This window comes from Rhamphochromis longiceps, linkage group LG9, assembly GCF_057381845.1.
Source record: "Rhamphochromis longiceps isolate RC_006_pf linkage group LG9, R_longiceps_female_GT1.1, whole genome shotgun sequence".
In the NCBI taxonomy this organism is placed as follows: Eukaryota; Metazoa; Chordata; class Actinopteri; order Cichliformes; family Cichlidae; genus Rhamphochromis; species Rhamphochromis longiceps.
The window spans coordinates 28,040,270-28,053,536 of NC_140565.1; the positions used below are offsets into that span (position 1 = coordinate 28,040,270).

Consider the following 13,267-nt stretch of genomic DNA (forward strand, 5'->3'; position numbering starts at 1 on the left):
GCCATGTGATTCCTTTGGTGGCTAGCAGATTACCATGGTCACCTTTAGTTTTCTTTGGATGACATTAGCTTGTCCTCACACATTTGCTAAGTACTAGTTGAGGTGTAGTTAACGCACAACTGGTTGAAAAGAAGCAGGCAAGAGTTTGTGGATAACGTAGCTCGTTTTGTGCAAACTGCAGGCAACCGCGGCAATCTTCTAGCAACTAAAGCAGTTGCAAGCAGGTTTTCACCAACCAGATTCTCTACAGACCTTTTTTGGGGGGGGCAACCGCTCACCAACCGGTTGGGGAATACAGGTTACTCTCTGTGGTTAGTGGCTGGTGATTGTCAGGCTGTCACTGACTGAACTTTAGACCTAGGTGACTAGGCCCTTATTCACTTACTCATTATTACCTTTATTTAATCGGGAAGTCACACTGAGATTAAATCTATTTTACAAATGAGACCTGCCAAGGTAGGAGACATACAAACTCAAAAACCCAAGAAGTGCAACATCAAATATATAGTCTAATTACAATATAGAAACACCCTCAACATTAAACATTAGTGGCTTCTCAAGAAAAAAGAATCAACGCTCTCAATGCTTCAGGTGACCATATTAGTGTTATCCTCTTCCACAGAAGTTATACAGAGCCAAGCTTGAGTTTTTGGCTCACAGGGACTAATTTTACATGCACTGACCCCATTATTACTTTAGCCAAGTTTAATATCATCATCTTACATTGTAACAGTATATATGACAGAAAGTAAGTCAAGCACAATAGCTCCACTTTAACATTGCCAGTTACGATACTATGCACTGGATGATAAAAGTCAATCTTGTTTACTAGCTTGCTGTTATTAATGAATTTTTGCAGTTTATTCTGGATTACATGAACAGTTATTCAGAGTCAGACCTTCTTTAATTTGTCTATATGTCATCAGGTAAGCTCAAGCTGATTACTGAATCTGATCTAATGTATTAATGAATTATTGTTATATTATAGGTCATTATTGTTATTTTGTTGTTAATTATAGGTTTGTGGTTGGACATGTGTTTTGTTATGTTGTTCTCTCACGTCTATGGGGTATCCTTCCTTAGTTAGAGTTGATCCCTATATTATAGTGAGTTGGCCTTAAAAGATCAGGCCTGGTGAGGTCTTTTTGGAATATAATGACTGACTGTGTCCTATCATGTCTCTACGGTGGTCTCAAGGACAGCTGTTGTCTAGTTTGGGGAAATTGCAAATTTCATTGCGTTCCTTTATCTGGAGGAAGGAGTAAAAGATATAAAGAAAACTCGCGATGGAAGGATAAAAATCAGAATGGGGACGTGTGCTCGTCTCTCTTTTTCTTTATCAACTATTTCCACAATAAGTCAATGTTTTTTACTACAGCCCTCACAAAATATCTATAACAGCTGTTATGATTTGTTCAATGCATTTACCTTTAATAACTTCCCTCGCAGCCAGCTGAGTCAACTTTCATTTTCTGTTGGTTCCAAGACAAAGCAGGCTACTGATGCATTTGCTGTGTGTTTGTTATTACTAAGCACAGGCATGCATGTGAGCCCTTTATAGCTGATGATGTGGTTGTTTTCTCTACAGGTGAGGATGACCGTCTGGCTCTGAAGGGCAAGGTGTCAGTTGGAGACCTCTTTAGGAAGGAATTCAAGGTTCATGACCCAAATGCCAAATGGATAAGCAGTAAGTATCTGTGTTAAAAATGAGACAAGGTTGTTTTTAGAATTTGTATTTTTATTCACACACCACTACCTAAAGCTGCTTTTGGTGATATTTTTGTTACCGCAATTGTGTCAGTGGAAACATAACTGTAGTCCGGAAAGCTTTAACTTTGAGCTTATTGTTTAGATTCACTGATCCTTGGGATTGGGTACTAGCGAGTCTCCCTGGCTTACACAATATGATTGTTCATTTATTGTCAATATCCACATTGCTTCTTTTCTACTTTGAGCTTTAGGAAGGAAAGGGGATCAGGGCTATTTTTTAGAGTTAATGGATTAGTTAGTTAATGGATTTGAAAGATGTTATGTAGCACAGATAAAGTGAAAAATAAGCCCCACTACATTAAGAAACACTGGGAAGAGATGTATAAAAACATCCGTCCTTTTTCTACCACTTCTCTGTGTCTGGGATGCTGTGGCAGCTGTGTAAGCAGATATGTATGGACCTCAATCTCCCCAGCCACTACCTTTGCCTCATCCGGGGAATACAGAGGTGTTCTTAACGCAGCTGAGAGATGCAATATCTCCAGAATGTCTGGGGTCTGCCCCGGGGTCTCCTCCCAGTTAGACATGCCCGAAAAATCTCACCTAGGAGGCATCCAGAAGGCATCCTAGTCAGACACAAACCTCAAACAGGTTCTAATTTGTTCTGACAGAAGAAAGAGAGACAACCACAACACTGAATCCCCTGGTTCTAAACTGGATGTCTTATTATTTTTGTTCCTTTTTTTAAAGGAACCTCTTACTAAACCATCTCCTTTTCCTCTGTCCTTTCAGTTTTGCCACACAGAGAGAACGTTTATAGTGTAGTTGTTGCAAAAAACAGTTTGCCAGCTTGAGATGATATTGCGAAAGATCTGTTGGTCCCACTTCAAAGCTTGTGTTGCTCTACGATTGTTCAGTTAACTGATTTGTTCAATGAAACATTGCACCATCCAGTCTGTCTCAGTAAAACAAACGCCCGCAGCAGTGGGATAAACTGTGTACTGGTCACTGTTACCAGAGACATACTTAGAATCGAGGAATATAGACATTCAGCTTTAAGAAAACAGTACCAGCTGTCAAGCATGGTAGTGATAGCATCATGCTACCACTATCATTGAGGATTAAGCTAAAACTTGGAAGTAAACGAGTAATTATACAGGACAATGATGCCCAAAGACGCATGAAAGCTGCTTGTAGAATTAATAAAGCATGAAGCTTTTGGAGCAGCCCTTTTAAAGTCTGGACCTTGAACCCATCAAACTTACTGTGGACCATGCTTAAAATTCAAGTGTGTGAAAGAAAGACACCATTTAACTTCAACAAACCCAGCTGGAAAAGGGGTTAAAGATTCAGCCAGACGTTTGCTGAAGTATTGTCAGTTTGTGGTCCTAAATATAGAACTAAAGGGTTTGAATCCAAATTCTGCTTTTAATTGTTCTTGACACAGTTTTACCTCCACACTGATGTGGTGACAGCATGAGCTGCTGTATATCTCAGTAGGTGTGATGAATAATTAGAAATGTGAAAGTCTCTGGTTTACATCTTAACCAACATACTTGTGTCTTTTCTTTTACATTTGGTACATATTTGAGGGTTTTTGCATAATTTTCTTTTCGAGGGGGACTGTGAGTGAAGTTCGCTGGCTGTGAGCGTCGGAGTGAATTCTGGATGAGCAGGAATTATTTTCAGCAAAGGCAAAGCAATCAGAGAGCTCAGCTGGTTAAAGAGACTTTTATCTCAGAGGTTCTGGGTTCAAATCCAGCTTAAAGAAGGAAATTGTGCTTTTATTACTTTTACAGTAGCTGACAATTGTTCATTCAAAATGATGCGGTGTTCGAGCAAGCTGCTGCACAGCTCAGTAGGTCTAACGATGTGTTAGAAAAGTGAAGAGTTTGGGTTAAGTTTCACTTTGGGAAACAGTCCTGTTGCAATTCAGCTGCTTCTCTTGAGGTGAGCTATACATTTTTCCTCATAACATTACAGTGAATAACGTTGCTCCCTTCCATCTGCTTCATTAGCTCAGCAGGTTTATTGTAAAGTTTGAGTTCAAACTCAGTCTTAGACAGATGTGCAGGTGTCTGTTTCTCACACAACAAACTGTAGATTTTATTCATGTTTCTGCTTTATTTATCTGTTTATTTACGTTGATCAGCTCTGTAACATGTCAGAGAATAAATGAGTGAAGGCCTGAGTTGGTTCACTGAAGTTATTACATTTATCCTTGACAACTGAACAGCTGGATTTTCTCTCTCAGATCTTTGTAGATGAAGAGGTAAACAGGCCACAGCTTCAGTCACATTTCTACGCCTTTGACTGGTTGAATTAAAATGTGGAAAAAACTTCTTCTCTGTAGAAACAGCAGAAGAAATAAGGATGGAGTGGAGTCTCTGCAGATGCACAAAGAAAGAATTGCAGTCCCACAAATGTGGATAAACTCGAACATAAAGATCTTCCTTTAAGCTCCAGCTCTGATCCACACTGTAGGAAACAAATCAGAACATCAGTGAGACCGAAACAGTCAAATCAAACAGCTTTTCAATTGGCTCATTTTGAGGCAAAGCTACTGCTGAGCTTCTCCCCCTTTATCACTGAGCCTGAGCCCAGACACCCCTCTGAGGAATCTCATTACTGCTGCTTGTATCCACATTCTTATTATTTTGGTCACTGCCCGGAGTTCATGGCTATAAGGGAGGGCAGGAACGCAGATGGACTGGTAAATCGACAGCTTCGCCTTCACGCACAACTGTCTCTTCACTAAAACAGATTGGTACAGAATCTGCAATGCTGCAGATGCTTCACCAGTCTGCCTGTCAATCGCACGCTCTATTTCTGTTCCACTCTTGAACTCCTCCGCTGGACACAATAACTCATCCTCAACCTGTAGCTGTAGCAGTCCACCCTTTTCTTGGTCAGAACCATGGCGTCAGACATGTAGAAGCTAATTCACATCCATGCCACCTCACACTTCGGTTCCAAATCACCTCAGTCCGACCTGGAGGTCACTGCTGGATGAACCCAGCAAGAGCACATCATCCTCAAAAAGCAGAAACAAAATCTGGGGTATAAAATATATGTGTAATAAATAACCCCTCATGAGACTGTTAACCATTTCATACAGCCTAATTAGTAGAACATAATTAATTATACAAAGAATAATACGTGTAATGCTTTTTTCTTTTTATTGTTATAACCAAAGACTGTGCAAGAGCATCACACTGCATTTTAGTAAATATTAGATGTGCAATCAAAGTAATCAGTATTGTTTGTTTGTAGGCTTTTGCATTTGCACGTGCACTGTTGTGCATGTGTGCTTACTGCTTGAAATTCCTCCAAAGAATATTTTCCATATGCACCAATAGCGAACCAATTACCTGAAACCTCAACCCTCATTTTTCTTTGATCAGTGACAGTGTGCTGATGTTGCCATTGTTACAATTCATCACCACCAATTTCTGACGCTTGTTTTTTAATAGCGACGCTGTGACAGCATAAACACTGACAGCACCTCGGGGAGGCAATGAGAGAAAATTATATACTTTATTTTCCATCAAGGTAAAACGGCGACTTGATGCAGCCCCACACGTCTTAGTTTGGCATTGAAGAGAGCGATCACAGCTCGAAGATGTGAGGGATCCGTGCAGCTGAAGGATTAATGAGGTGGATTTTGTCTTCTCTCGTGCCCAGCGAAGCTGTCTCCCTCAATCAAAACATCTAAGATTGCTCCTACAAAGGACACAGCTGTTAAATCTCCTCTCAAATCCCGAATTTGCAAAACCTTCTCCTCTGTGATTGGCTGTAATTAGAAAGCTGAAAACCCATATTTGTTATATTAGTGACAGGAAGATGCCGTTCCTCTGGATCTCAGATGACAAGCTGAATAAATTCCTGTCTGGATTTGTCTGTTTGTTTTAGCCGCAGTTCCCCATATGTGCTTAAGGATGAGCCGTCTCTCGTGTGGCTGATTTGTTGTCGTTACTAGCTGTGACCCAGAAGTTGTAAACAAATGGATCATGCTTGAGTGAACCATGATGGATATCACAATCTGCAGTAGTGCTGTACACATCTGGAAGCAAACATCTGTTCTTGGATGATTTCAGCAAAGGTTCAAACTGTGGCAGAAGAGGTGTGGTTGAATTAAGACCAGTATGATTAATGACAAATAATAGTGCTCATTTTCTGCTTCTCTTAACCTTTTTTGTTAGCATGAAGTAAAAAAGGAGTAGTGCTGTACAGAAAACAAGCTCTGCAAGAATCCATACACATCACAGCATTCACCAAGAAACTTTAGGCATATCATCAGAAAAAAGTTCACTCTTTCATCCTCTCCCTTTTTTTGTGCTGTTGACAGTTTGAGCCTTGATCTCCAGTTATATTCAGTATACCATTAAATACACCTCACAAGGAGGGAGACAGAGAGACCCAGAAGCTGTATGTTTTTTCTTTGTTAGTGTGCCATTTTAGTACTGGAGTGCTCATCCAACTTGCATGCTTTCAGGGCTGTTTCGAGGAATTTACAATAATGGCTTCCTTTGTTGGAGTCTGAAATGGATTTTTTTTTTAAACCTAATTTAGCTCAGTTTTATGTTTTGCCCCCGGTCTCCATCTATCAATCAATTCCCTGGAGATAGACTAAATATAACCTTGAGAATCCATAATGATTGTATATTAGGCTGTTTTTATGAGGCCATAATGCTTCCTCATATCTTCTCCAATAGCATTAGCTTAAATATATGCTATACTTAAGCCTCATTAGGGGCTCTTATCTGCTTCTAACAAAGGTTGCAGGGATTGCGATTCTTTCTTCATTTTGATGCTTTTTCTTAAGTTTATCACAATTTGGATCATTAGTGCCTTTGGCTATTGTTCCCATCTTTATTTTATTTAGCTTACCAAGTGATTGCCGAAATCTGAGTATGTAGGGAAATTGTCAAAACAGGAGGCAGACGGCATGAAACACAAGCCGTTAAACAGTCATACGGGTTTTAAACAAACCTCCAAGTTAGCAGGTTTTATGTTCTTATAATTAAAAGCTCATTGCTGTGGGCATTGTGTTGTTGCTTCAGGTTGAAGCATGCCAATGAAAAACAATCCATGATGGTTATTTTGCAAAAACAGCCAGCACTGTTTTTACATCTACTGAGATCACCGTGAGTTATTTTATCTTCTGTTGCAGCAATCAGTCAAACAGTAAATATATTCTGCTTTATTATAAATATAGATATAAGAAAATCTGTCAGGGATGTACACTTGAAAGCTTTTCATTTGCCAGTGCAGCTAGGTTAAACTTTCTTAGGTATTTTTTTTGTCTTTGCCGGGGCTCTGTGCTGTCAGCTCTGCTGTGCCAGCACAGTGGGAGTGCCGTCATGCTGTTACTTGTCAGAACATGGCTCTAACTAAACATATTCAGAAATAAAAACAAAGGCAAGTAGAAAATTTATCTTTTGAACTGTGTGCATGGTAAACATCCATTTTGTTCCCTAGGCAAACTATCTGGTTTTATTATGAATAAGTTTCCTCACTTTCAGTTTTATTGCAAAATAAATTGGGTTTATAAGCTTGCTGACTGGGCTCATTTACGTGCTGTCCACTGATCTCTTCAACATATACCTTTACTGTAGCTGTCTTCTGTCTTTCTACATCTTATCAATGTTTTAGATAGATACATAACCAACAGGAACAATGGCCAAGTTATAAGCAACTTAAATTATCCTCAAGTTTTGTGATATATCTAATTTAAACGCTATAAACTCCTTTACCCTGCCCTCATCACTATTCTAATCATGCAATAAGGCCATCACTGTCTCCCTGGTTAGGTAATTGCACAGTTAGCATTGATCTCTCACATATGCCTCTTTTTTTACCACTCCATCTGAATCAAACAGGCATGGCATCAACATCATTCTCGCACCACCAAGGTGAAGCCAGCCCTGTGGGACGCAACACAAGCGCTCACAGCAGCTGTTTGCCATTTTAATGGCCACGTTTCTCTTGTTTGCCACTCCAGGACACCACTTGTCTCACTGATGTTTGTTAAATATGGTTAAGGGGGAGCCATTTGTAAAGAGGCCAACCAGTCAGGGCTTCACAAAGGGGATGTCGCCGTGACTTTGAGAGGGGCTCGTGACTGTGATTTCAATATGGGTGAAGCGTACTGATGTTTGTTTTGTCACTGTGTGGGCTTTTAATGCATGCACAACAGCCTTGTTTCAAGTGATGCACAGTATTTATGTAAAGGGTTCACATTGGAAAAAAGAGTAGACAGTTGCTTCAGTCCCTTTATGATCTTTTGTGAGGAATGAAGTTCTGCATTGGGCCTCTTTCCTACAACTGAGACATATCAAATTAGCCCATATAGTCAGTGTACGTATCCAGTTGTTGTCACAGAAAATCAGCTTTTTAAAAAAATGCTACCAATACGAGAACGAGCAGGTGTACGTTTCTCCCTTTGAGCTTCTCTAATTTTACCATATGTTTGATGCTTAATTGGAAAGGATGTGTTTGCACAGACTGAAGTTCAATCTTTCATGCTTTTCAACCTTGAGACAGCAGCGAAGGGTGGTACAACAACTAGTTGCTTGACAGAAACAAGCTGTAAAATATACTGATGTGTTTTTAATTTCCAGGGAAAAACAAAACAAAAAACCAAGCAAGTAAAAAGAAAGCGTCTGATACAGAAACAGACTTTGGAATTGATATAGTTGCTTCTGTGTGTCTCATGACAGATTCATCAGTCTCTTAACACCGTAGCTGCTAACGTCAAGGCAGCTTCTGAACAGTTGGATGTCATCTTTGATCCAACTTTCAAGCAACAAAAAAACTGAAAGGCAGATCTTCCACTCATGGTTTGTGCAACTTAGGAATCATCCTAAAAATAAGTTGCACAGATGCATGTTTCTATGATTCTCCTTTGAATACAGTTTTGTCTTACTTGCTTTTAAAAAATAAAGCAGAGAAAAGAGCCTGTGATGTAAAAATTCTCATATAAACCAGTGATCAAATCTTTTAAAAAGGGATTCATTTGCACTCAACAGCCCTTGGCTTTAGTTTTAAAATTCTGTTTTACTGAGGTCAAATCTTAGTACTGCAATTTTTATCAGCCAGAATCCAGCCTCAGGGGAAGAGGCAAGGTCTTAAACTGACAAGGACTACAGTGTTTTGAAATGCTCTGTCTGCAGGTTTAAACTTTCCACGTGGCTGTGGAACCTTGTGGATTGTTGACCCTATGACAAGCACTGGGTGCTAGTGAAAAATGTTTATTTTCCAATCAGTTGGAAAGTACTGGTTTTAGAGAGTGCTGGCAGTCAGTAGGTGAAATTGGTCACTAAGATGGCGCTTCTCCAGAAACCTCCTTGTGATTGCTTTGGTTGCTATTCACTATTGTTTAAAGGAAGAAGCCAGCTTGTCTGCAAACATTTGCCAATTACTCCCTAAGGGGTAGACAAACTTGACAAACATCAAAATCTGAGATTAGAAGTGTGTCACTGTTTCACTACTGCTTGGTGAGTAGCTGGCAAGTGTTTGCACAGTCTATGGAAACCTACTGTGAGCTGTAGGAGACTAAAGCACAAGGAAGTTTGTCACTGCAGCACCATTCAGTTTTTGCAATAAGTTTCACCTAATTACTACCAGCAACCTCTAGCAACCAGTCAGGGAATACACATTTTTCCCTAGCAAACAGTGTTTGCCAGAGAGTCGGCAGCAAGTTTGAACCACCACGTTTAACCAAAGTGCTTTTGTACATGGAGAAATAGAAATTGTTTTCTGTCACAAAAGTCAAGTATTATGTTACAGTATTAATTTAATAGAATCATTATGAAAACAACTTTTTGATATATACATACATACATATATACATATGTATGTGTATGTATGTGTGTATATATATATATGTGTGTGTGTGTGTGTGTGTGTGTGTGTGTGTGTGTGTGTGTGTGTGTGTGTGTGTGTGTGTGTGTGTGTGTGTGTGTGTGTGTGTATGTATATATACGTATATGTATATACAGTGGGGCAAAAAAGTATTTAGTCAGCCACCGATTGTGCAAGTTCCCCCACCTAAAATGATGACAGAGGTCAGTAATTTGCACCAGAGGTACACTTCAACTGTGAGAGACAGAATGTGGAAAAAAAAATCCATGAATCCACATGGTAGGATTTGTAAAGAATTTATTCGTAAATCAGGGTGGAAAATAAGTATTTGGTCAATAACAAAAATACAACTCAATACTTTGTAACATAACCTTTGTTGGCAATAACAGAGGTCAAACGTTTACTATAGGTCTTTACCAGGTTTGCACACACAGTAGCTGGTATTTTGGCCCATTCCTCCATGCAGATCTTCTCGAGAGCAGTGATGTTTTGGGGCTGTCGCCGAGCAACACGGACTTTCAACTCCCGCCACAGATTTTCTATGGGGTTGAGGTCTGGAGACTGGCTAGGCCACTCCAGGACTTTCAAATGCTTCTTACGGAGCCACTCCTTTGTTGCCCGGGTGGTGTGTTTTGGATCATTGTCATGTTGGAAGACCCAGCCTCGTTTCATCTTCAAAGTTCTCACTGATGGAAGGAGGTTTTGGCTCAAAATCTCACGATACATGGCCCCATTCATTCTGTCCTTAACACGGATCAGTCGTCCTGTCCCCTTGGCAGAAAAACAGCCCCATAGCATGATGTTTCCACCCCCATGCTTCACAGTAGGTATGGTGTTCTTGGGATGCAACTCAGTATTCTTCTTCCTCCAAACACGACGAGTTGAGTTTATACCAAAAAGTTCTACTTTGGTTTCATCTGACCACATGACATTCTCCCAATCCTCTGCTGTATCATCCATGTGCTCTCTGGCAAACTTCAGACGGGCCTGGACATGCACTGGCTTCAGCAGCGGAACACGTCTGGCACTGCGGGATTTGATTCCCTGCCGTTGTAGTGTGTTACTGATGGTGACCTTTGTTACTTTGGTCCCAGCTCTCTGCAGGTCATTCACCAGGTCCCCCCGTGTGGTTCTGGGATCTTTGCTCACCGTTCTCATGATCATTTTGACCCCACGGGATGAGATCTTGCGTGGAGCCCCAGATCGAGGGAGATTATCAGTGGTCTTGTATGTCTTCCATTTTCTGATGATTGCTCCCACAGTTGATTTTTTCACACCAAGCTACTTGCCTATTGTAGATTCACTCTTCCCAGTGTGGTGCAGGTCTACAATACTTTTCCTGGTGTCCTTCGAAAGCTCTTTGGTCTTGGCCATGGCGGAGTTTGGAGTCTGACTGTTTGAGGCTGTGGACAGGTGTCTTTTATACAGATGATGAGTTCAAACAGGTACCATTCATACAGGTAACGAGTGGGGGACAGAAAAGCTTCTTACAGAAGACGTTACAGGTCTGTGAGAGCCAGAGATTTTCCTTGTTTGAGGTGACCAAATACTTATTTTCCACCCTAATTTACGAATAAATTCTTTACAAATCCTACCATGTGGATTCATGGATTTTTTTTTCACATTCTGTCTCTCACAGTTGAAGTGTACCTCTGGTGCAAATTACTGACCTCTGTCATCATTTTAGGTGGGGGAACTTGCACAATCGGTGGCTGACTAAATACTTTTTTGCCCCACTGTATGTATGTATATAGATATATATGTATATATATGTGTGTGTGTGTGTGTGTGTGTGTGTGTGTGTGTGTGTGTGTGTGTGTGTGTGTGTGTGTATTAACAGACTTCTGAAGATAGCTTGATCAGCTAGTTACCTGATTCAGCTAACTCAATCAAATTTTGTCTTTTTGCCTTTTTGATGTTTCCAGCTGTCTGACTTGGTTAAGCTGCTTTCACATGCTGTTTCTTTTTGTTTTTACAGCCGTTCTTAATTTTTAAAAATACTTTTAACAGTCTAATCCCTCAGCACCACATTGCTGCATAATAATAATGAGCAAATGTGCTTGAAAAACACCAGTTGTGCTGTCTTCTTCTTGTTGCAGAAGACAGAATTGATGTTAATTAGCAGAAGTACACAAGAACGTCAGCATTAAATAACACGTCAGAATATTTTTCTACTCTTTTCAGCAGCTACAACTAAGACTAATTACTTTATATAGACTTTGTTTATGGTATTCTCATGATTTTACAGTTACATATGCTTAATCATTGTGTATGTAGTTTGAATAGACAACCTTATACAGAATACAATAATCCTTATAACACTTACTGCACACGGTGTACAATTATAATTATTTAAATCAGCAGCTTCATATCTGCCATATCATTGAGGATTCTAGCTTAGCTGTGTTTGTATTACATTGATAAAACACTTTGAGCATCCCCCAGCAGCTAGAAGCCTGTCGGATAATTGTGTTCAAACACAGTTATTTATGCTTGGAGCATTTTTTTTCTAATGAATCCACATGCAATTATTATGTACTTGTCAACATTCGGATTCAAACGGTTCTATGATTTACTTTGTGAATAATGAATAAGTGTTTATTTGAACAGTGAGGTAACTCACTGTAATATCTTTTTAAACAAGACCGGCTGATCATTGCTATGTTGTGTGTCATTAATACTTTGTTTAGAATCCCCCCCCCCCCCCCCCCTCCCGAATGATTTTAATTGTTATGAGCATATGCTTGTTTTTTTATTTTCTATCCAAGTTCAGTAATTTGTTTGCAAGCACAAAGAAACACAGTAGTGCTGCACTATAACACACACATTGAAGGAAATGCTAAAGCACATTGAAGCCGTGCAAATCAAACAGCAACAGAGGCCGTGGGTTTATGAGGTGTACATGAGCAGCTGGAACTGATGAAATGACTGTCACTTTATTGGCTGTGAGGTAAATCAATAATAGTACTCAAGGATTCATTTCAAATTGAGTTGATAGGCAACAAAAAGCAATAAGGTCTAAGTTGATGGAGGCACCCTGAAAACACTTTTATAAGCCTGTGAGAGTCATCTTGAAGGGAATATGGAGTTAGGTGAGGGGAGAGTTTTTGAGGACTTCATGTTTTGCAAATTCTCAACTCCACTTCTCTTTTTATTAAATGTGTGTTGGCTGTCTAAACAATATCAAATCTCATATAGTTTGTTTTATTTAAACTGCTGTTGAGCAATTTACTGCATCTGCAAGCCACTTTACAGCACAAAAGGGTGGGTTTCAAAGTGGTTTGCAGGAACAGCTTGAAAAGGAAGACTCAGGGTGGTCTAATCGCTGCAAAAGGGAAAGAAACTTGGTTTGCCTATAGTGGGTCTGACTGAAACTAACTTGCCTTGTCTAAGATAAAAGTCCTGTCTGTGGGATCCTGATGCAAGCGGTCTATTGAGTGTTTAGTTCTTTAAACATAGCACTGATTTCTCTGATCTGTAGATTCCTTCTTTTTTTTTTTTACTGTCCCCCCCACTGCCTTGATATACTCAAGGTCCAAGTAAATCAGATAATTACAAAGAAAAACATTCTCTTCATCCCTAATGTTAAACAGCGTGAAGCAGAAATAAATTGGCATGTGTTTTTTTGGGGGGTTTTTTTCCAGCGCTGGTTGTGGATTGAGAAGCTGAAGTGTCGGTGAGTAATGAGGCC

The 13,267-nt window shown here is 39.9% G+C and overlaps 1 protein-coding gene across 2 annotated transcripts in view; it reads left to right on the forward strand.

Annotated features, from left to right (window-relative positions):
* Window positions 1-13,267, forward strand: part of dpp6a (dipeptidyl-peptidase 6a) — a 228,636-nt gene that overhangs the window by 171,339 nt on the left and 44,030 nt on the right. For both annotated transcript variants that reach the window (XM_085419146.1, XM_085419145.1), the window contains exon 3: window positions 1,589-1,687. In XM_085419146.1, the coding sequence (XP_085275272.1) occupies window positions 1,589-1,687 (99 nt within the window). The remainder of the gene's footprint in view (window positions 1-1,588; window positions 1,688-13,267) is intronic.